Source organism: Colobus angolensis, unplaced genomic scaffold (assembly GCF_000951035.1).
Source record: "Colobus angolensis palliatus isolate OR3802 unplaced genomic scaffold, Cang.pa_1.0 Scaffold91, whole genome shotgun sequence".
Taxonomy (NCBI): Eukaryota; Metazoa; Chordata; class Mammalia; order Primates; family Cercopithecidae; genus Colobus; species Colobus angolensis.
The window spans coordinates 51,661-75,463 of record NW_012123043.1 but is presented as its reverse complement, the minus strand read 5'-3'; the positions used below and the strand labels follow the sequence as shown (position 1 = coordinate 75,463).

Genomic DNA, 23,803 nt, shown 5'->3' with positions numbered 1-23,803 from the left:
GAAATGATAGCCAATTGGTGGCCAACAGTTTATTTATAAAAGAACAGGGTACATTTACATTGAAATTATCGTCAAATCCTTGATTTTAATTATTTAGTTTTAATAGTGTTAGCAAACTCACAAATTAGATAAAATAATATCAAGCCATTTATTATAAGGATAAAGGCATTCTTTAGGACATCTAATTGCAGGAATATATCTAGGCTTCTGGTAGGATTAGAACTAGGAAATGGAAAAAGTAATCAGGGAAGAATATCAGCTTCTCTCCCTATGCTACTTATCTCATCTCATCTCTCTCTGTCTCCCTCCCTCCCTCCGTCCCTCTCTCCCTCCCTCTCTCCCTCTCTCCCTCTCTGTCCCTTTTCTTCTTCCTCTTCTTTTCTCCATCTTCCTCCCTTTCCCCTCCCCTGTTCCTTCATTTCTCTCCTCCCCTCCCATTCCCTCTTTAATACTTGGCCTGTTCTTTCTGCTTATTTGTTCATTGTGCATTCTGTATTCTGGCTTTCTCAGCTTCTCTGTGTCCTTGACACAGATCTTAAAGGCCCTCAGTTGAAGCAGCCACTAGAAATGGATAATTCTAGATTCCAATTTCTTAAGGAAGAATGTAATTAGCTCGCTTGGACCAGGCATTAATCTTTGGTTCAATAAACTCCAGCCAGAGAGGCAAGGAGAGTACCATGTTACCAAGGACACAGGAAGGGCAGTAGGGGTGAGTGGGTTGAACAGTGGAAGCAGTTGTCAGAGAAGTGGTTTTAAGGACTGTGACAATATCTCACAAGATGTCTACTGTTTCTAATGGCGTTACACTATTTTGCTTTTCAAGGTTTCATTTACCTGCAGTCAATGTGGTCAAAACATATTAAATGAAAAAATCCCAGAAATAAACAATTCATAAAGTTTAAATTACATGCTGTTCTGAGTATTATTATAAGTATTCTTTTTCATTATCAGTTATTGTTGTTAATCTCTTACTGTGCCTCATTTATAAATGAAACTTTATCATAGGTATGTATGTATGGGAAAAAACATAGTTTGTATAGGGTTTGGTACTAACTGCACTTTCAGGCACCTGTGGGGGTCTTGGAACATATCCACCATGGGTAAGGGGGAACTGTTGTAATGCTATTTGCCAAAAAGTCATATTTGCGAAATAACAAAAACAAGTCGGCGTTTTTAAATGCCTAGAGGCTGGAAATTTGTACCACAAATCTGGGGTTTGATAAATTTAAGGTCAGCCTACCCTAATGGATTGATGTTGCCTTAATTCTCTCCTGAGAATTGAGCCACTTACACTAACAAAAAAGGCTACAAGTGGAAATGAATTTAGGGTACTATATTTGCACATTGGGCAAGGAAATCAAAAGTCATCAGCCATAGTCTGCTGCCTTTTCTTTGCAGTCTGATATTGCAGAAGCTTCTTTGGTTTGCTTTTCTGGATATAATCCAGCCCCATTGATTTAATTGAAATATAATACAGTATGTTATGGAAGAGGCAGAAAGCTGATGCTAGAGCCATGGTCATACTGTCTTATGATGATTACCAAATCCAGAAATTCTTGTACCCTAACTCTCCAAGTATAATAATATTGGGATCTGTGCATATTAAGCTTTTCAACTAAATATGTAATATTTCTAGAAATATTTGGATGTGGTTAAAGGCAAAGTCTAGTTATCAATATGTATACCAGAGAAACTAATGTCTATTCATTTATATTCTACCTATTTCCAAAAATACTTTCATGTCTTACAAAGAACCATAGAAAGATTAAACTGCATTAAAATTAGGTAAGTTTTAAGGCAGGGAAAATGTTAAATGTAGTAAGAAGCTGTTAAGGCCTATTTCCTGCACAGCCAAAATGAAGAGAAAAGCACAGCTACATGATTCATAATCCACAAAGTTTTGGTTTTTAAAAAGTTGCTTATGAATTACCCAATCATTCCAAAGAAACAGGGTAGATATTTTGGATCCACAAATCTTTTCAGCATCACAAGAGCTCACATTCTGGTGGAAGTACCTAGCAGAGGCAAAGATTTTTGTTCTGGAAGACAGAAATTTGATTTTCTTCATTTAGTCTCTTCTGTGCTGTTTATTATTTGAAATGCTCAGTCTCATTAATACCTCTCTCAAAGACAGCTTAGTTTACTAGCTGTTGAACCTCATTAAAAAAGGTGAAAACAGGTACAAGTGGAAATGAAATACACTCTTTTCTTCCTACTGTAAGGCTACTGACAAGTAGCATCACTTGTTAGAACTGGCTCAAGTATCCAAATTCTCTTAAAAGATTTGTTATGTGGTGAATTTAATTGCCTAAAGACAAATTTCTGCAGAGACATTTGTGATTTTGTAATCTAGACAATTTTCTTGTTCTTATTACTATTTTTCAAACTTAAATTTTTGTAGAGTTGAAATAATAGAGAAAGGCACTAGAGCAGCCTCAGAGGACATAGGGAAGATGGACAGTTTTGTAATAAAAGTGAGGCTGTCTGTGTATGTTTGTATTTACGTGATTCATTTAAAACTTCCAACAATCCAGTCAGAGCAAGAATTATTATCCCCATTTTACAGATTTAGAAACAAATGGAGATTAATAAATGTGCCCAAAGTTCTACAAGTAATAAATAGCAGAATAGGAATTCAAAAGCAGGCAGACTGATTCTAGAACTTAGGTATCTAACCACTACCATTATGCCTTTGTGTTGGATGGAGTGATTGTGGAAGAGGGATAGTTAGAAATAAGGATATGGAGTTTAGAGCCAGACAGAGCTTAACTTTGAAAAAGGTACTAGGATTTAACATTGAGCAAAACAAAATATTCCTAAGCCTTAATTTTTACATTTGTAAAATAATAATAAAAATTATTTTCCTAGGATGCTGTAGGCATTATAGATAATATATATAAAATATCTGCCACATACTTGGTACTTGATAATCGGTAGCTATTTGTTTATGGTTACTGTATCATATATCTTGAGCTCCAGGTCTTTGTAGCAATGGCACCATCTGACTTCTCTCTTGGTAGTTACAGTCCAGGATCACTAATAATCTCTAATCACTAAAGTAGTTAGGACTCCTAAAATTATCCATCTTCATTCTAAGTAGGGATGACCATAGATTCCAGTATGTGACTTGAATAGAAATAGGAAACTTATTGTACCAAGAAATATCTTATTTATAAGTTTATAAGACCTTAAGTATGTCATTTTATTGTGAGTAAAATTGAGTATAGTCTTCACTCATCCCATTCCTAGTCCATTTGATTATTCATTTCAGAAGTGGATCTCAGTTGTCTAAAGAACTTTACATTTCCAGTTTCCAGCTAGACTTGTCAGTGAGAGACTTTATTTTCATCTGTTTTTCAAAAGATGAAAATGAGATTATGATCATTTGAATTCCAAGAATGTATTTTAAAGTAAAACATTGTGAAGTTTTATAATCTGTGTGCTGTAGAAAAGAAAAAGAACAAAGTTCTAAGATTGTGTTTTAAACGTGTTTTCCAGTATTTAGCTTATCTTTGGAATAGATTGTGAATCTGTAGTCCACCTCCAGCAAATAGTAATTTGTGTGCTGGTGTGCTAATTAGTACGGCTATTTCCCGTTTTGTTGATGAGGCTTAAATAAATGTCAAGGGTACAGCCATGAAGATCTCCCAATTAGGCTCCACATTTGTAAAACCCAACCCTTTTCTCTTCTGTGTAAAGATGACAGTTCCAACAGCAGCCCCAGCCTAACAGGACTCCAGGGAAAGGATCCTTCTCTGGTTTTATTGAAAACAGGGCCAGTGAGTCCATTGAGAATACGACCACTGGTCATGGTGCAGAACAGTCTTAATCCTATGTACTTACCTTCTTTCATCAGTTTTATTTTAGAATAGAATACTGGAGACTTAGTGAAAAAATATAAGATAACATAAGTCTATAATCTGAAACTATGTTTTAAAATATTTACTTGTAAACATTTATTAACATTTTCTTTTCTAAGAATAAGAAATTTCTTTAAATAATATGTAAAATTTATATATATCTGAGATATTGCTCCATATTAGCCATGCGTGGCTTAGTCTAGCAGTTATAATGTGTATGTTTCTGTGTGTCTTCATGAGACTCACAGACACCTCAGCTATGCTACTGAACAAGCATGAGAGCTTAGCTGTATTACAAGTCAACATTAACAGATGGATGGCCCTAAGCAAGGCAAAATCACCACAACAAAACCTAGGGAAAGTGGGGGACTGAAGCTTTTTGTTGTTAAGCCCTATTAAAACCCTGGCACACGATCATGTGCGCGCGCGCACGCGCGCACACACACACACACACACACACACACACACACACCACTTTTAACTATTTCATGTCTGGGACAAATAGCAATCTTTTTAGATTTTCAACCTCTCCAGTTAATTATGTAAAAACAGCATGAGAAAATATGAGTGGAAAGTTATTTTTCATTTGCAGTGTGATACAAAGCAGTATGCTTGTTGATAAATACTCTCACTTGGGATGTTTACCCAAATACAGTGTTTACAAATAGAAATATGTTTAATAGTCATAATTTCTACTGTTAGACGAAGCACTATTAAACTGGTGGACATTTATTTTACTTTTTAATATAGTCACATACAGACTAATAGTTTGAGATATAAATAGTTATCTTTTGAATGCACAAATAAGAATGCTTTAACCATAAAATATAATCTTGTGATTTTATATTTTTATCCATTATGCAAGGTAATATCACACTTAAAAATGAAACTTTTTGTCTTTTTGAATCTTTATGTATTTAATGGTTTATAAAACATTCTAATGGATTTGTGGAACATAGCACAATAGCTATGAGTTCATTTTATAGTTGATGAGTAACATACTTTTATATTTTAAAATATGCTCAGAAGTCATATATACTTTTATGCATGCAGAGACTTACAAGTAAAGCATTTCAAAGTCATATTTTGACTGAATAGGGACTTAAGAGAAATCTCAATATGTTAGCATTTTTTTTTTAAATATGAGCAACCAAATAGTTTATTTTTATATATAATAAATGTCATATTTTAAAATGCCGCAGATGAAATTTTCTGTGAAACTTACAAGAAAAGATAATATCTTAGGTTGTCTTAAATTACTTAGTTCCTAGGCATGAGAAAAGATGGGATGTCTACACCTAGTAGGGTGTGGTTTATAGTATTGTATTTATGAAACACTTTTCTTCATATTAGTTCATTGGACTCTGGGAATAAAAATGAATGTAATTAAATACAGTGTTTCTTGTTCGGATGATGTAATAGATTTAGGAAAACTGTATACTGGTTGGGATCTTTGGAAAAATACCGTCTATTGAATAGTTTGCCTTACTGGTCAGGAGAAAAATGGTGTACTCAGTGTTTATAGAGGAAAGTAACCACTTACTTTTGACCAAGAAAAACAGTGATTGTAAATCAAAAAGAGAAAATAGTTGTTACATGCGGTGGGGGTGGGGCAGAATATTGGAAAGAATACTTTGTAAAATAAACATTTACAAAATAATCAAATAATTGGATCAAATCATGATAAGCAAGACAATCTTTATTTTTATCACTGATTTGGCTCAGTATTGAGAACACTATTATCAAGCTGAAACATTAAAATAGTAAGAAAACATTATAAAACTTCAAGGGATAGGCCAGGTGCAGTCGCTCATGCCTGTAATCCCAGCACTTTGGGAGGCCGAGGCAGGCAGATCACTTGAGTTCGGGAGTTCAAGATCAGCCTGGCCAACATGGAGAAACACCATCTCTACTAAAAATACAAAAGTAGCCGGGCGTGGTGGCGCATGCCTGTAATTCCAGCTACTGGGGAGGCTGAGACAGGAGAATCACTTGAACCCGAGAGGCAGAGGTTGCAGTGAGCCGAGATGGTGCCAAACTCTGCCTCAAAAAAAACCTTCAAGCGATAAACTCTTGAAATAAGTTAAGTGAATGTTCTTCTTTTAACACATGTCCATTAAAAAATACTGCCTAAATGAAAACACATTTTAGCAGTCTGCGTTCCAAGGATGTATGTAGTCTAATTATATTAATACTAATGTCAATAATTTATAAAATTGATCCTTCGAGTTCACTTTGGAAAATATGCCCTCCATATTGTTAATGTGAAAGAAAGTTATTTTTCTCTTTTGTTTCTCTGTTGAAATAATACTAATTTCCAAAATGTTAAATGTGATTATAATTAAATGTTTGTTTTAAATCAGTTATAGATTACAAGGGTGCCCTCTAGTGGACATTGTATAGTACTTTCCTTAAAAGAAGATACAAAAAAATTTTAATGCCTTTCAGAGTAGTGTATCTTTTAGAAACACAACAGAATACACAACAGAATACACATTGAGACATTTATATTGTCATAAGATTATTCAATAACATAATTCTATCAAAGAAATAATTCAAAGCCAACTCTTCCCTCAATAACTTGCTTGGACTTCATTTTTAAAATGTTTAGCTCTGCTGAACAATACCTAATATATTAATAACATATAATGGAAGATAATCTTTTTATGTGAACATGTTCAGTACATATTTTGAGACATTTTAAAGTTGACATGCATCTTAATGTTATAATTTTACTCTTCAAATTTATTGCCAGAAATGACTGTCATTTATTACAATGTCTTGAAACAAAAACAAAGTAACTTAATTTCTCCATTTAGTAAATCTAGTGAATACTACCATTCTAGAGTTTACAACAGTAATCACATCATTAATATTTTTTCCTCACTATATTCTGTCCTAGTTGACTTTGTTTTTCCCTGTTACCTGTTTTGTTTATAAGGGGTCTTGATTAAATTAACAACATTTTTTAATTCCAAAAGTGCCTACCTTTTGTAGACAAGTTGTTATTGTTTTCCAAGAATCTTACGATAAAGAAATGCCAGTTTTCTTCTGGTTTTGAATAAAGGTCTGCTTTTAAAGTTTATCAGAGATCAATGCTGGTGTCTATGAAAGGAAAAACCAGTCTTTTCTTTGTAGGGCTACTGCTGCTGCCTATTAAAGTCCCCCAAGAGAAAGGAATTTTCAGAAATGTCAGTAGATCTCTAACTATGGGGGTATAATAGGATCTTATAATTTGAGCTGGATTTGTATCTGCTACACATTGTTATATTTCCTAACATGTCTTCCTAACATAAAACACTAGAATAATACATAAATATCTTAAGTTGGCCTGTGCGCCCATACTAATTACAAAATAGGACTATGCTTTTCAGCCTTCTCTGAAGTTCTTTATGGCTTTTCTAACATTTGAATATAATACCAGTTATTTCACAGATCTGTTCTCTTTTTGCCTTTATTAGTGTTTTTGACATTTATAGTAAATTCTTTTGAAAACTAGTATTATTTGATTCTGAGACCAAAATGTAATTGCAATTTCTGTTAAGACCTTTGATTCATTTAACACCAGAAGCATTTTTATACTGTCTACTCTTGTATGATTCCACATGTACACACATTTATGCTCATTCTATATTAATATGGTAAATCTGAGAAATAAAATGCAGCTATAATTATTTTACTAACAAATATTTTAATCCTTAGCTATATATTTTTTTGAAAACATAATTTACTAAGGTGATTGAAAATAATATGGTTCTTTTCTTCAGTGCTGATTTTTAAATTATTTATCCCAGCTAGAAAAGTCATCTTCACATTAGTTAGTGAGAGGAACTGAATTCTGTGTCTTATTGAAAATATAGTAGACTTGTCATGTATTAAGAAACCTTTTTAAATGTTGAAATATTGAAACCGTGTCAACAAAAGTGAAATTGCAAATAGCTTACCATTTATCAAAGGGTTACTGACTTGTTTTGAGAATACTATTTAATAATCTTATAAAACTTGTATTTGCACTGATCAATAATCTTTTGGTCCTGAAAAGTTACGGCAGGGTCTTTGGTAGAATTTGCATTTCCAAATATTAAAGACCAAAAAAAAAAAAAGAAACAATGTATTTTAAAAATTTTTAATTGATATAATTACTTGGCATATGAACTGTCTTTAAAAGTTGGCTAAAAGTATTAACAGTTCACAGACATATTACATACAAACACAATTGAATAATGAGACTTCCTGTGAATACAAGACCTTGCTTCTACCTATTAACACACTTCAGTGAGAGACAGTCTTTTAGAATGCCTGGTAGAGTGTTGCCACTGGATGGGTTTTTATGTAGTTTCTGATTAGCAATGGGGAAATGAATTATAAACTACTGTGTTTCTGGGATCTTTTAGATAGAAACTAAACTTCCTAATCTGTATTCAGTGAAAGCGCCCTGTAAAGGGATCAGTTCTGGTTTCTCGTATTCTCTCTAAAATCTAATATGCAGATTTCTTTAGTCAAATTGTAGAACAGACCCCAACTTAGCATTAATAAGCATTTAATGCATTTAATGCAATGTGAACAGAATGGACATACCATAATGGAGAGTCTGTCTAATTCAGTTCAGCACAACAGTATCTAGTTGTGCTGCTTTACAGCTTTTGAGATTGTATACCTCCTCTGAACACCTGCTTTGTGCTAGGCCTGCTGATCTAGAGTTTTCAAGATCACTTATTTCCTCTTAACTTACTAGGGACCATTATTTACAAATTCAGAAAGACTTTACTTCATTGATGTTTATTTTTACTCTTCCTTTTTACATCAAACCATCACCCTCATCACTTAATAGAAAGACCCCCTGTGGGAATGTAAAGATTCCAGGCTTTGTAGTATAAGAGAACAGGACCAGAACAGTACTACCACTTGGATGGTATGTGAAACTTGAATAACTTTCCTAACTTCTCTAATCCTCTTAGCCCTCAGATCTATAAAATATTGATAATTATGTCCACTTCCATAGAGTTATTGTGAAGATTAGAATTAGTGTAGTGATAGAATTTTTTTGTTCTTCCAGCAGTCACCCGAAGTTTAATAGGTATTAGTAATATTGTTTATAACCTGTCAACTTTAACAACAACATACCACAAAAAAATTAATGAATGCCAACTGTGTGTTGGGAGCAGAATGAATTAGACTGGTTGCTAATATCCCTCAGTTCTTGGATGCTCTGTTTTGTTTCTTCTTGTTGATTTTTTGTTTGTTTTTCCTGCTCTTTTTTCTTTGTGTTTCATTTTGAGTAATTTCTATTGACCTGTCTTAAAGATCACGGAGTCTTTCCTTAGTCTTCCAATGGGCCCATCAGAAGAATTCTTCTTGTCTTACGTCATTTAAATTTTTTTTATCACTTGACTTTTTAAAAAAAAAACAGATTCCATTTGTCTGCCATCATTCTATCTATTCATGCATGTTGTCCATCTTTATGTTTCTTGCTTTTTCATGTCTGGTAATTCTTAGTTGAACACTGGACCCCATGTATAGAAAGAGTTAAACAGTATTTACGCCCAGAAATGGGTAGAAAGAGTTAAATAGTGTTTACACCTAGAAATTGGCAGGCTCTTCTTCTGTAATGCTGTTTGTTTAAGAGACTGAGTCCATTGGAAGATGAGCTGGATTTTGATTTTGTTGATATCATTACCTGCAATGGGCTGCTATTATCTTGTGCTTAGAGTAGAGCACTTCTAAAGAAGGTACTGGAAAACTTTCTCAGTGTTCTTGCTTCACTCTGAGCTACCAGCAGTCCTGGTACCCCTGAGCTATATAGAGGGTTTCCTCTCAATGCTTCCCCGCCCCCCCCACAGCAGTTAACATCTGTGACTAGTTAGTTGATCCTAGCCATGTGTGTTTTCTGTGCTTATCTTAAATGGGCCATGCGCCCCCGTGCCTTAGGAGTGGGGCTTTCTTAGCATCCTTCCACTTTCTTTTCATGGCAGAGAAACTTCCTTATATCTGTGATTGGTCTTAGGTGGCCAAGGCTTTTCTGCCCTGCCCAGTGGTAGTAGACCTGCTTGGTATCAGTATAGGATTCTGTGCTTAAGAAGGTTTCTTATTCTTCCCTAGGGCAGATAAAGGTTTTACTTCTACATTTCCCTCAGCAGTCTAGCAGTTCAGGGCTTTTGTTTTATATAAATGAATGTCCTCAAAAGTCAGTGGGACTTCATGCCTGCCCCTGTGCAGCCTGTCACCTCCTGCAAGCCTGAACCACCAAGGGGAGTGCTTTTCAGTCTCCTGTACTGCTCCCAATTTTTCTTAGGAGCACCAGGTGGTAGAGTTACCTCAGTTGGAAATAAAATTACAGGAATTTATATATGGAAAAGAGCTTGCATGTGCAAACTCCCCCTGTCTTTGAGACTCCCAGCTATTCTAAGCTGACATGTTAGCCCATAGTTGGCCTTTAAGACTTTATTAACATTTTAGCAGATTTTTTTCTTACCTGTTATATGGCAGCTACCTCTTTACTTGTGCTTTGCCAGGAGTGAAATTAATCCTGTCTCTCATCTCTCCTTGGAGGAGCTTGTAATATATGAAATTCAGTTTCCTTGGTTGACTTGCAACACAGGTCTCATAGGTTCAAGAAAAATTATGATTTAAAAAAAAAGCTTATCCACCTTTTTCTCATTGTTAGGATAGGAGTGACATTCTCTTGCAGGTTTTGCATTCTAAGTGGAAGTGGAGGTGATATTAGAAGCAAAACAAATGCAAAGATATGATTCTTAGTCTCAAGGATTTGGTAAGAGAGGAATGTACTTAAAATTAAACACTGCCTTTATAATGGAGAATATATCAGGTGACAGTTGAGTGGTAGAGAAATACGTGAATAAAACTGACAAAGAATCTGAAATCACTATGGACTGGGAGAATTGGTAAAGGGTCCTTGGATGTGTTAGGGCCACATCAGAATCTTCGCTAGTGACCTAGTCTCACATAGCAGTCACCTGCTCAAGGAATGTAATTCTGATGCTTGTATAAAATTTTGTGTCCTTAGCCTAATAATAACAGCCCTTAATCATCAGGTATCTTGTTAATCTTCCAGTTTACCTTTTTGCCCCAACAGGTATGTTTTCAGCATCTTTGGCAAGGGATGTTCAGCTCTTGTCTCTTCATCCTGACGTTTCACCTACCTGGAACATTAGCACTCTTATTCTGTAACTACCACCTGCCTTAAAAAATGACGTTCAAAGCTTGCCATTTTTAGAGCTAGCCTTTCTCAGGCTAGTTCTTGGACATTTATTTCTTCTGGGTCTCTCTGGACTTATTTATCTATGATAGTTATGATGAAAACAGTTCTGTTCGTGAGTCAGAATACTTGGGTTGGAGTCACACTCTTATGATTTACCTCATCTTGCCCAAGTCACTTTGCTTTGTTAATCTTTTCATTTCCTAATAATAGAGAAAATGTTCACCAGATTGTTCTATAGTAGATATTTAAATGAAATAAAATGCAGCACATAAAGCAGCTAACACACTGAAGCAAGTCAATCATGGGTAAGTCTTTTAACTCTGTGCTTTATTTATTACCTATACAAATTAAAACAACTTTTTAAAGCTCATTTCGAATTATAAACTGCCATGCATTTTAAGATGTAACCATTATAAGTCTATGTTATTCTTTAATTTATTCACATATTATTTCATGCAGGTATTTTTTTTTTAGGCTACAAAATACATAAGCTTGGGGATTTGTTGTAGGCTTTAGATAAGCAAGGTAACACGTCTGGATCTCAGTTGCCTCAACTCTAAAATGGAGGTAGTAGTACAGATTGTACCTATTTTCAAAAAATTTATGTATTACAATAAGCATCTTAATTTTCTTATGTCTAAAAATTTATATTTTCTCATTCATCTGCCTATATCCCTTATTCCTCCCCCTACCAACCCCCAGGAATTTAAATTTACCCTGCATTTTGCCTTATTAATATTTGTCTGCCACCTGGTGATCAAAATGGTAACTGCAAGGTTGACAGTCTCCTTGGTGCACTCCTTGGAGTGATTTTCATCATACTACTTTCTGATTCACTTTCTGGAAACCATTGCAGTGAAAAGAAAGATTTATTTTGCTTACTGTAACTAAACCAATTTCATGAGATCTCCTCAGACATTAAGTTCTATGGTTTTGTGTCTTGGTCCTTCTACCTCTGTCACTTTCTGTGTACATTTTCTTATATTTTTTTCTTTCATATAAAATACTTTTCCTTCTTGTCTTTACCAGTATATTTTTTTCACTCAATATCTACCTGTAGGGTCAGTGTCTCTAATAAGTTGTATTCCATGCTGATAGCCTTTCTTTTTCATTAATTTAGTACCTTTTCACATTCTTAGCAAGCATCCCTTGTTATATGAATGTTCACTTCATGGATTTTTACATATATTAGATGTGTACTTGACATTTTACATGTTCAGGGGAGCAAAACTTTTACAATTATGTGTGTTTAGGCCCTAGGAGCAGTCTAATTGAGGTTGTGTGACATCCAGTTCCCCATTTTATTCTTAATTCTTTGTATCAGAATGATGTAAAACTTCACTTATTTTGTTTTCTGATGATGTATTTTACATCCAAACAAAAATGTGCCCTTGTTTTGTGTAGTACTACCTTTCAAGGAGAGTTACTAATTTTTACAGCCTCGACATGACTAGTGAAATAACCAGTGTTAATGTGATAGCTGCAGCAGGTCTGTACAGTTCAGAAACTTCTATACCTTCTTATTAGATCCCAGAATTTACCAATGTTTACAATATGTAGTTACAGTTATATTGTGAGCTGACTGAACCTATTTTTTCATTATTTAGGAACATCAACAATTTGACACTATCAATATTAACAGTCATTTATGTAAGATTTTCATCTATGATCAAAAAGTTTATCAATTATGTTCATACAATGAGGAATAAAGTTTTTATTTATAACTGCTGTATTATATGTAGTATTTTGGCATTTCGCCCTATATTTTTTAAGTGTCTTGAGTAAAGGAAACATCTTTTTCATTTCTTTTGTTATGCTTCACAGCATGGAAGGCAGTAGTATGCATGTAATAAGTGCTTAATGGATGTTGAAGTGAAAAGATACTAAGAACCGAAAGAAAAATGAGGTACAGCTACTAACTTTCAGGGAATACACAGTAGCAGCTTTCAGTAGGTTCTCAATAAATATTTGTTGGTTAAATGGCTTTCTATTGCTCTTCATTGTCAGGACCTGTAAGTCCAGAGGCTATCCCATGGCTGCCCGCCCCTACTAAATTCTCATCTCCCATACTTCCCTGCTGAATCTTTGATTTCCCCCACCTTACTATTATAATCCCCCTTGAATTTAAATTTCCAGCTTTTGCCTTCTTAATGTGTGTCTGCCATCTAGTGATTAAGAGGATAACTGCAAGTCTTAATGGGCCCCTTAAAAAATCCCATGTACCAACATAAGCCCCAATCCACAATGCACACCATTAGTTACCTTTCATTCCTTAGTATTTGCCCTGATTGTCCCACCACTGGACATTTGCACATATTGCTACATCTTCCATCATCTAACTAACACCTACTAACTTTTCAGAGCTCAACTCAAATATCTTTCAGGGAAAGACTTCCCTTGACCTCCCACACTAGATCAACTTCCTGAAAGGCTTTCATAGTAATCATAGTTTAGTACAAATTAACTGAAGTTATAATTTTTATGCTCATTTGTATGACTGTTCAATTTAATTCATGTCTCATTTACTAGAATATAATATCCATGAGGACAAGGAGCCTCTTCTTAGTCATATTGTACCCTAGCACGTAGCTCAATGCCTGGCACAAAGCAGGCATTTCTTTAATCTTTGTTGAATGAATGAATATAATACCCTTCTGTGCCTCATGGACACTAAAAATGTTTATGTCAATCAACTAGCATAGTACTTTATTCTTTATATTTTTCTTATCAGTTCATTAATAGATTCTCAGCAAAAACTACCTGCTATGTATAAGGATATTCATTTACTCAGAAAACATTTCTGCCTGCCCTAAAGAATAATTTTACAATAAAAATAAACATGATTCATATTTTAATTAGCTCATTAATTAATATGGAAACCCCAGTAAGGTGGTATAAAGGACAATCTGAAAAACAGAAACAGTCTAGAGTACTGAAATGTATATGCTGACAGATACAAAACCATAATATCCACAGTGTAATAATTACATCTTCACTGGACAAAATTTACTTGCATCTCTGTGGACAAGAAACATTTGCATTGCCATCACCCTTTCACGGGTTAATTTCTATCTTTACAGAGCTATAAAATAGAACCCATGAATGGTACAGACCTGTATAGTATCAGAAAATCCTGGAAAAGAATGCTAGACAGCACTCAGCATTCCTTTGGGAGGACGGCAGTATTTTTTTTCTCCCATTTCAAAGTCTTTCACAATTTTTCCAACAGTCTCCCCGCTTGTGTTCATAATAATCTCTAAAATTATTCTTAGTCACAAAAAGAAGGCTGTTCTTACTAGATTTGGCATGACTATTTATATTGGGGCAACTAGAAAGTTAATTAACATTTAAGCCTCCTTGAGTTTGCTTTGTAAATCTAGAACCATGTAGTATTGACTAGCTAAGGCTTCAGAATTTGCTTATTTATGTAAATTTTCATAAGAAACCTCAGATTGAGCTTATGTAGTCTCTGCTATTTGCTATCTTGAAGCTAAGAAACTAAGCCCAAGAAACCTTGCCACCATATGGTTTACCTGAAACATCTGTAAATTAGGGTGAGTTTCTCTTGAGAGTCTCCAAATTTGCTAAGGTTCCTGGTTTTCTAGAAAAGGGTCTTTCTTACCGCAGTGAGGTTGGACTCTCTCAGGCAGGCAGCATGTGAGTTCTCCTGGGAGGGTTTTGTGGGCATCGACTCCATAAATACAACAACCTCTTTTTTCCATTATAATGGATTATCATTACTGCCACTTCAGATAAGGCCTTGGTTGTACAATTTGTCTAATTATATCCTGGCAAGACCGTTAAAAGACAACGAAAGATGCAGAGCACTACAGAACTTGATTACCCCCACAGGACCTTCTAGACAGCATTCATCATTCCACTGATCAGACACCTCATGATCATTTTGCTCCTTTCAGAGTCTTTTGCAGTTTTCCTGGAACTAGTATGTACCACACAGTGTGCTAGATTCTGAGGGCACGAGAGATAAGTTAGCAAGGCAAGGGGTCTGCCCTCAAAAGCCTACTGTACAGTGGGAGAGAGAATGTAATGGTGTATAAATTAATTGGTGAGCAAATGAGTGTTTCCTGAATGATAAACTATTGATCCAAGGTTTGAAGGATAACTTTAAAAAAATGGGGAGGCTGGTGGGAAGAGCCAGGAAGAAAGAAGTTTTGTTAGCATATCAGCCCACGTGTAGGACAGGCAGAAGACATTGAGAAGTATACAAGAAAAGGAGATGGTTTGGTAGTGTGGAGCAAACATCTCTATGGCAGGTGAAGCCTCCAGAGATTCTGCCATAACCAGATCCCTCTGTGCAAGGCGAGGAGTATGAGTTTTATCTTGAAAACTGTAAGGGACCATTGAAGGATATCGTTAAATAGGGGTATAGCATGATTAGATTTGCCTTTTAAAACAATCACTCTGTCAGCAATTTACAGACTGTAGCGTTCTACAAGACAGAATAATAGAGACTCAATATGGGGTAGGCAGTTACTACATATGTTTGAATGAGAATAGATGTGTATAGACAAAGACAGTGCAAAGAGGATAAATGTAAGAGAAGAGCTTTTCTTGTAGAGGAATCATATGCAAAGGTCCTGTGCTAGGACAAATCAGGACAAATATAAGGGATTGAAGAAGGCCATGGTGATGCCTTTGGGTTAGAACAAAGGGAACCCTAGGGCACAGACCTTGAACTTGCAGGACCTAATGAACGAAAGGCAAGAGAATGTCATTTATTCTTTTTTTTTTTTTTCATCAGCAAATAGTTATTGAGAACCTACTGTAAGCTGCTATTCTGTACTTCCCCAAAGTAAGACAGCAAGCCACATTATTCTTGGAATTTCTAGCATCTCTTTAATCCATAAACACCCAGTAAGCACATACTGCATTCATGCTACTGTCTTCCATGCTAGGAAGGCATACAATAGGGTGCAAAGAGCACAAAGAAGTACGAAATTTGAATCCCACTTATAGAGAGCTCTGAGTGTAGTGGTGCAGGTAGTCACATGAGCAGATAACACACTGATATTAATAGTCCATTTGCCGAATGTTTACCAAATATGTGGCCATACAGAGGAATACTTACCAGATAAATCTTTCCAGAGGCTACATTTGAGCTGGATTTTGAAAGATAAGTCACTATACCCAATTGTGTTAAAATAATGTATGTATTTTTTATTTTTATTGTGTGGGTTGAGATTATTTTTCTGTCTCATAGTCATTTACATTTCAGGTCCTGTGCAGTTCATATGCATGTTTTTAATAATGTCTGTGATTTGTTAACCTGGATGAAGATGTGCTGTTACTGGCTAGGTATTGGCATCCTTAAGAATACACAGTATGTTTTCTGCTGTCTAAGCTTACTACCATTTCCCCACAAAAGACCTTTGTTCTTAAGATTGTGACCAGGCCTTTTTGCCCTGTGTTGTATGTTCTGAACATGGGGGAAACTGTCCTTTGTTTCCCCTGAAAGCACTGTGCTTCAGAGTCGTAACCCACCAGAACACCATCAGCTGCTAAGCTTGTATGGACCCAGATTATCTCTACTGCTGTTCTTCTCTATCTTAAATGCTGATTACATTATGATTATTTTTCTCCTTAATTTTTTTCTTTTTTTGTGACCTTAACAAAATGATGTAGAAGTCATCAAGCAACTGACATATTCTATCACCTGTTTAGACGTTGTTATTTCTCATATATCAATTGCAGTTCCTAATGCAGGTTGATAAATATTCAATGACTATTAATTGGAAGAAGCTTATTTCATATATGTAAATAAATTTAAGTACATGTATAGTAAGTATGGATAACACAAAGGTTAACAGCCAAGGAAAGGAAAACAACATATTAATCAGTTTTACTTCTGTTTCTAATTTTACTTCTAGTGTTAAAACTCATCATAAGATACACTTTAACATCCCTATATAGAAATGGATAGAATGCTTATCTAGCTAGGAAATATGAAACTAAAATTGAAATGTATCTGTGAAGCTTATATCATGATGTAGATGTTTGATTGTGGAAAAAGCAGTAGCTTCACACAAAAAAATGTTGGACTTAAAAAATAGAGAGAAGCTATGGTATATGCAGACAGCTACAGAATATAAAGGTAACTTTTGTGGAAGAAAATGAACAATGGACTTGCAACACAATAGGGAAAGACACAAGTTCTGTTTTCTGGTTTCTAGTTTTGATAAAGTGTGTATCCTTGGGCAAATTATATACTTCTCTGGGAATACCTCCAGATTTATTGTAGAGTCCATTAGACTTAGAGCTGTTTAGTGTCAAAGACTTGACTTAATTTAACTTTGTATTTCCTGTGTGTATATGAGAATGTTTTGCAAAGTACTCTACAAATATAAACACTGTTAAGTATATATTGTCTAATCTTTCTGTATTAGTTCTTAAGGAGTAGTGATTTTAATTGATAGCAATATAAAGTTTCAGCTTCTTCATAGGCATTGTGTGTTTCAGTTTGTTTCATTTGTAAACAAAAACTTAAATGTAGGACATGCTAGCTGGTATAAAGCCAAGCATATACAGAGCTCAGTGTAATAGTAATGGCTTGTCTTCAGAAACAAAGGATTGTATTACATTTTGTGAGTTTTGGAGAGAGTAGGTAAAATATGTTTTCCCACAGAAATATTGCTGTGAGTGGTGGCTTTGTTCTTAGGCTACTCTGCGGATTTCTGTTTAACTCATGTACCTTACACTTATAGTGGTAAAGTGATAGGCCCCAGTTTTAGAGAGTTATAGGCCCCAGATACATTTCTAATCACTGAACTTGTGGGAACCTCACTACACATTCCAAGTAGGGCTTATAAGAACATATTTTGCTGCTCATTCCTTCCTTTCTGCCACTCACAAGCAGTGGCATAGAGGAAGTGGAGTAGGGATCAGTCCTATAGGTTCCATAAATTTGCTTACTCTTTGTGGCTACAATAAAAGAAGATAATTATCTAGATTGGGAACTCAAAATCAGAAGGCAGAAAGTTATTCCTCTCTGGTGTCATGGTTGAAGTCTCCAAATTCAAGTTTACTGTTGTTCATTCAAAAGGATGGTTTGCAGCCATGAGCACCCATAGCACCCAGACTGGAACCTTTAATGCCATTTTCCATCTAAAGAAATCAGGGTTTTTTAGAAGAAATGGCTGATTCCACGTTTGATGCAGAAAAATTCTAAGTTGAAATGAGACATCTTATTGTGCCAAAACCAGGAAGCTTACTAACCACTTCTGAGTTTATGTCAAAGGACACAGGAATCAACTTGAAAGGGCTACCACTGATAACAGATGGGGTCATTAAAAGAAAAAAACAAAAAAAAATTTATTTTGAAAATTTCAAACCTATACAGAAGGAAGGAGAAGCTTATAAAAATCCCCAGGAACCTTTCATGTAGCTTTCACCAATTATCAACTCATGGCCAATCTTATTTCAGTCACAGCCTCACCTATGCTCTTTCTCCACCATTAAATTGTTTTGAAATGAATACCCCAAAGCATATCATTTAATCTGGGACTATTTCAAGATATAGCTCTAAAAGCTAAGGACTATTTTAAAAACATAATCATGTTATATTTCAAAGATGGAACAATTTGAACATCAAGAAGAAGAATTGTGGTGGGTTGAACAACATTAAGTATCTATTACTAATGAGAATTTTAAAAAAACGCTCATGACTTGCCTTTGGAGATTGTTAGGACACTAGCTAGCTCATCACTCTGAAAATTGTTAAAAGGAAAGAAATCAAGGATTTGTCCTGCCTTTCCTGTACATTGTATTTTGGAATAGTCAAACAGTTGATAAGGTAAAGCTCCTCTTTATAGAATGCCAGCAAATAAATATAGAAGGAATGCTCTAGAAAAGCATAATTCTTTAGCCCCTAATGAAATAGTGGATTTAGCCAGTGGTTATCATGGAATGCTAAAAACCTTCAAGTCAAAAGTTGATAGAGATGTATAATGGATGGCTCAACGAATCACACCTGAAGTCATTAATGAAAATTAGTACCACCAAAAATGAGATATTTAAACATTATGTGCCTACACATATGATAAAGTAAAAATGCACATATCAATACCCATGTGATATTCTTGCCAAAAACAAAGGAAGATGTAAAAGAAACTGAGGCTAAGTTTCAAGATACAGCTACCAATTTATAGGAAATGAGAGCAGGATAACATGTTAAAGGGTATGAATGGCTTATAGGAGAGGGAAGGTTGAACTGAGTCCCTTGAAAGAGACCTGAGAAAAATATCTACCAAATACAACATTAACTGTGTTGGGATTCCGGTCGAAAGAAGCATACTAAAAAATCTGGGGAGAAATAGAGGAATATAAATATGGCCTGAGTAATATAAGATATTAAAGAACAATTATTAATTTGCCAGGTGTGATAATGACATTTTGGTTATGTTTTTTAAAAAGTTGTTAAAAATACATAGTGAAGTACTTCAGGTGAATCAATAGGTTGCCTGGGATTTGATTCAAAAACTTAATGATTCAAAGTGTGACCCCCCAAGATTCAGCAGTACTGACTTTACCTAAGAGCTTGTTAGAAATGCAGAAATTCAAACTCAGAAACACTATAGAACCAGAATCTACACTTTTACATTTTTATAAGTCCCTAAGTGATTTATATGCACATTAAGATTTGAGAAGCACAGCTTTAAAATGCTTAGGGTGGAGGAGAGTGTGGGCTGGGGATAAAAGAAGCAAAATTGGCAAATACTGTAATTGTTGAAACTAGGTGATGGGTGCATGGGGGTATGATTGAGTATAAGTCAAGTATTCCTAAATCAGGGCCTGAAAGTCTGTGTGACTGTGCATATGTATTCAATCCAGTGATTTGTGGAGTTTTTTTTGTTTTTTTTCTTTATTGGTTTGAGAAGTTAGTAAGTATTAAGATAAATATACCTTATTGCATCCCTTTCTTCCTGTCCCAGTTTGTCAGGTTATTGGGTAATATTCAAAAACCCTGAATGCATATTTCTTGCAAAAGTGTTTTTTATCAAATCACATTGTTTCTTTAAAATTTGCTAAAGAGCCTTATTTTAAACTGCCAATGCCAATTTATTGTCAATCTCTCTCCAGGCACGCTTAAAAAGGCCTCTTAAGAGCCTTGACGGAGCTCTCTATGACGATGATGATGATGATGATATTGAAAGAGCAAGCAAGTAAGTAATGGATTTTGGTGTCCTATTAAGTGGTATGGCTTCACAGCAGAAGTTTTTGGTGATAAAGGGTATTTTGAAGAGTATGCGCTCCTAGAGCTCAGATGTTGCCCTTTTACAGTGTTCTTCAGCAAAAGGACCTTGCAGTGCTCTGCAGTGTTGTGGGGGATATCTTGGGACAGGAAACTAAGATGGACCTTAATATCTTGTTCTTGGAAAGCAATAATGTCTACAGAGATACCTGGGATAGTGTTAAAGGGGCAATAGAAGCCCATCTAAATTAGGCTCTTACTTATTCTGAAGAAAGGAAGGTTAAATATCAGGAATGGTGATAATAGTCAATAGAAAGAAATGGAATTGAGGGTACAGGAGACAAGTTTATGGTGATACCAGAAGATGAAAATTTAATAAAAAGTGTTAAAAATTAATTTTAATATAAGGGAAATAATATATGTTTAGCTTTTTGCAATTGATATATGACAATGACAAAATGAACATTATTTTTCTTCGTTAAATATATCTCTGTCTATATAAAGGAATGTGCATTCTCCTATAAAATAAGTGAATAAATAAAGGAAAACCGTATTAAATATGGAAAGTGAATTTAGGCTATATCAAACTTTCCAAGTAGTTCAGTCTAATATTCCTGAAGTTAGGGTCCCAAATTCCACAGAATTAAACTGTGAAAAGTCCTACTTCTACTTTCAGTTTCATAAGGTACTGTACACTTTTTACTTGTTCTTAATGCATGTATAAAATATTTCCATATTTGAATTAGTATAAACATCACTATAAAGAATTTGGTCATGAACCAGTTATTGATTTTGTTAACTCATTAATGTAATGTAATTGGTGAGAGATTACTTACATGCAGTAAATGTGGTTATTTATCTACTACTGTGTGTTTTATTTTTCTTCAGGTTATCTTCTGAAGATGGTGAAGAAGCTTCTGCTTATCTTTATGAGAGTGATGACTCTGTTGAAACAAGAGTGAAGACTCCTTACTCAGGTGAAATGGACTTACTAGGAGAGATTCTTGATACATTGAGCACACACAGCTCAGATCAGGGGAAGCTGGCAGCTGCAAAGAGCTTGGATTTCTTTAGATCAATGGATGACATTGATTATAAACCTACGGTTAGTAGATTTTTTTAACTTGTAAAATTAGAAGAAAATATTCTTGCCTTTGCTGTCATTCTGGATCTTATAATCTTTGTTGGTAGAAGCATTTAACCTCTAAATATGTAGGGTTGAAAACTTCAAAAATTGATAAAATTTAATCACTAGAAATTATTTCTATTAATAAAATTCTAGTATTTTCCCTTTCATTTATCTATTTCTGGTGGTTATTGTCATAATTATTGTGTCAAGCAATAATGTTTTCTTGCCGTCTAATTTTATACTTGTCTCTGGGGAATTTTTAAAATGTGAAATGTTTTCACTTTTTCCCTATATTTCCTGAGTTTTCAAAAAAATTCACTAAATGTATTCATTCAAATCATTTTTTCTTACCCAAAAATGAACATGATTTTATTTTTTAACATTGTTTTATGCAAATTCAACTGAATGCTTTAAAAACAGCAGCGATAGAAGTATGAGTAATGACAATCCTGTTCTTATTGTAAGTGACTTCAGAACTTGGCATTAATTATATAATCTAGTTTGAATTTGATAGGTGAGAGCTGCAAAGCAATGGAAACCAAAGTCCATTCCATTTCATCCCTGTTAATAGAGCCATTTGGAAGTGTGTAAAATTAACTCTCAATGCTGTATTTTCTCTGAGAGGAACTTAATGCTATTAACATTTGTTTCAAAATGAGGAAAAAAGTACTAAATTAATGCTTATTAAAAGTGTTCTGAATTTGTTGTTCCTTCTTTTTCCAGAATAAATCTAATGCTCCTAGTGAGAATAACCTGGCTTTCCTCTGCAGTGGTTCTGGTGACCAAGCAGAGTGGAATCTTGGGCAAGATGATAGTGCCCTCCATGGCAAACACCTCCCTCCATCTCCCAGGAAGCGGGTTTCCTCTAGTGGTTTGACAGATTCTCTGTTTATCCTGAAAGAAGAAAACAGTGACAAGCACCTTAGTGCTGACAATGTGAGTGACCCTGCTTCAGGATTGGATTTCCAACTCACTTCCCCTGAAGTTTCCCAGACTGATAAAGGAAAAACAGAAAACAGGGAAACACTAACCCAGATTTCAGATGATCTGCTTATACCTGGTCTTGGGCGGCATTCATCGACTCTTGTTCCTTGGGAGAAAGAAGGGAAAGAAGCCAAAGAGACTTCAGAAGATATTGGACTGCTCCATGAAGTAGTATCATTATGTCATATGACATCTGACTTCCAGCAAAGCCTGAACATTTCAGACAAAAACACAAATGGAAACCAAGCTTAAATCTTGCATCCAAGCTTCTATGGAGACATTTTGAGATTCAATGTAATCTGTATCATAAACAGAATTATTTGTAGGAATGGCAACTCTTACTATTTAATTTTTTTTGCATTTGGAACACTTTCCTCACTTGTTCATTTTGAGGATATATGAAATGCATTGATTTTTAAATATAAAGCGAATTCTACTGTGCTTTTAAATCAGGTACTAGTGTGTATGTATGTTAAAAGTATGTATTGAACGTAAGATTTCCCAGTGTTTGGTGCTTAATGTCGTTCATTTTATTTAAACTAAGTATGCATATATAACCCATGCACATAACCAGTAGCTACTATACCAATCTGGTTGAGCATGAACTGATCAAGATATCAAAACTTATCAAAACTAGCCTGAAACTGATGAAACTGTTAACCCACTAATTGCCTTAATCTTAAAGCTGTATTAAGCATACTTAAATAATGTATGAAAGTATGTGTAAAGTTTGAAAGATAAGTTATTAGTGTTCTGCAGAGCAATAATGCCTTTTTCTGTTCATCAAATCAAGGTCAAAATTCATCTTTTCAAGATTAAAAAGCTCTTATGGAAATACTTAATTTGCCTATAAAAGCACTGTAGCTATGTTTTCCAATAAGTATAAAAGTAGACATTTACCTTTCATTCAGTGAAATATAGGAAGTACTGAATTTCAATGTGAAGTTAATGACTTCTGTTTACAAATGAGACACTCTAACAAGTTCTCACAGTCTCTCTGTATGCCTTTGCTATTTAGGGGCCCACCCCAAGAAAGCCAAATACAACGTAAACTGTCCTGACCAAAAAAAAAAAAAAATCTCTTTTAACTAATAATTCTCTATCAAAATGCTTCATATCATCATCTCAAATTTTTTAAAATAATTGACTTTGTATTTTAGAAGTTTTAGATTTGCAGAAAAATTGCAAAGATAGTACAGAGAGTTCCCATCTACCCCTGTTATTAACATCTTACGTTACTATGGTACATTTGCCCCAATTAATGAACCAATATTGATAGTCCATACTTTATTCAGATTTTCTTAGTTTTCTCCTAATATTCATTTTCCACATCAAGATCCTATTCAGAATTCCACATTATATTGAGTTGGAATGTCTCCTTAGGCTCCTCTTGCCTGTGACAG

The 23,803-nt window shown here is 34.7% G+C and overlaps 1 protein-coding gene across 1 annotated transcript in view; it reads left to right on the top strand.

Moving 5' to 3' along the window:
- Positions 1-23,472, top strand: part of DENND1B (DENN/MADD domain containing 1B) — a 273,857-nt gene extending 250,385 nt beyond the window's left edge. Inside the window, exons 19-21 of the mRNA XM_011931685.1 lie at positions 20,176-20,258; positions 21,176-21,392; positions 22,140-23,472. Coding sequence (XP_011787075.1) covers positions 20,176-20,258; positions 21,176-21,392; positions 22,140-22,652 — 813 coding nt within the window. The 3' untranslated portion in view covers positions 22,653-23,472. The remainder of the gene's footprint in view (positions 1-20,175; positions 20,259-21,175; positions 21,393-22,139) is intronic.
- The last annotated feature ends 331 nt before the right edge of the window (positions 23,473-23,803 follow it).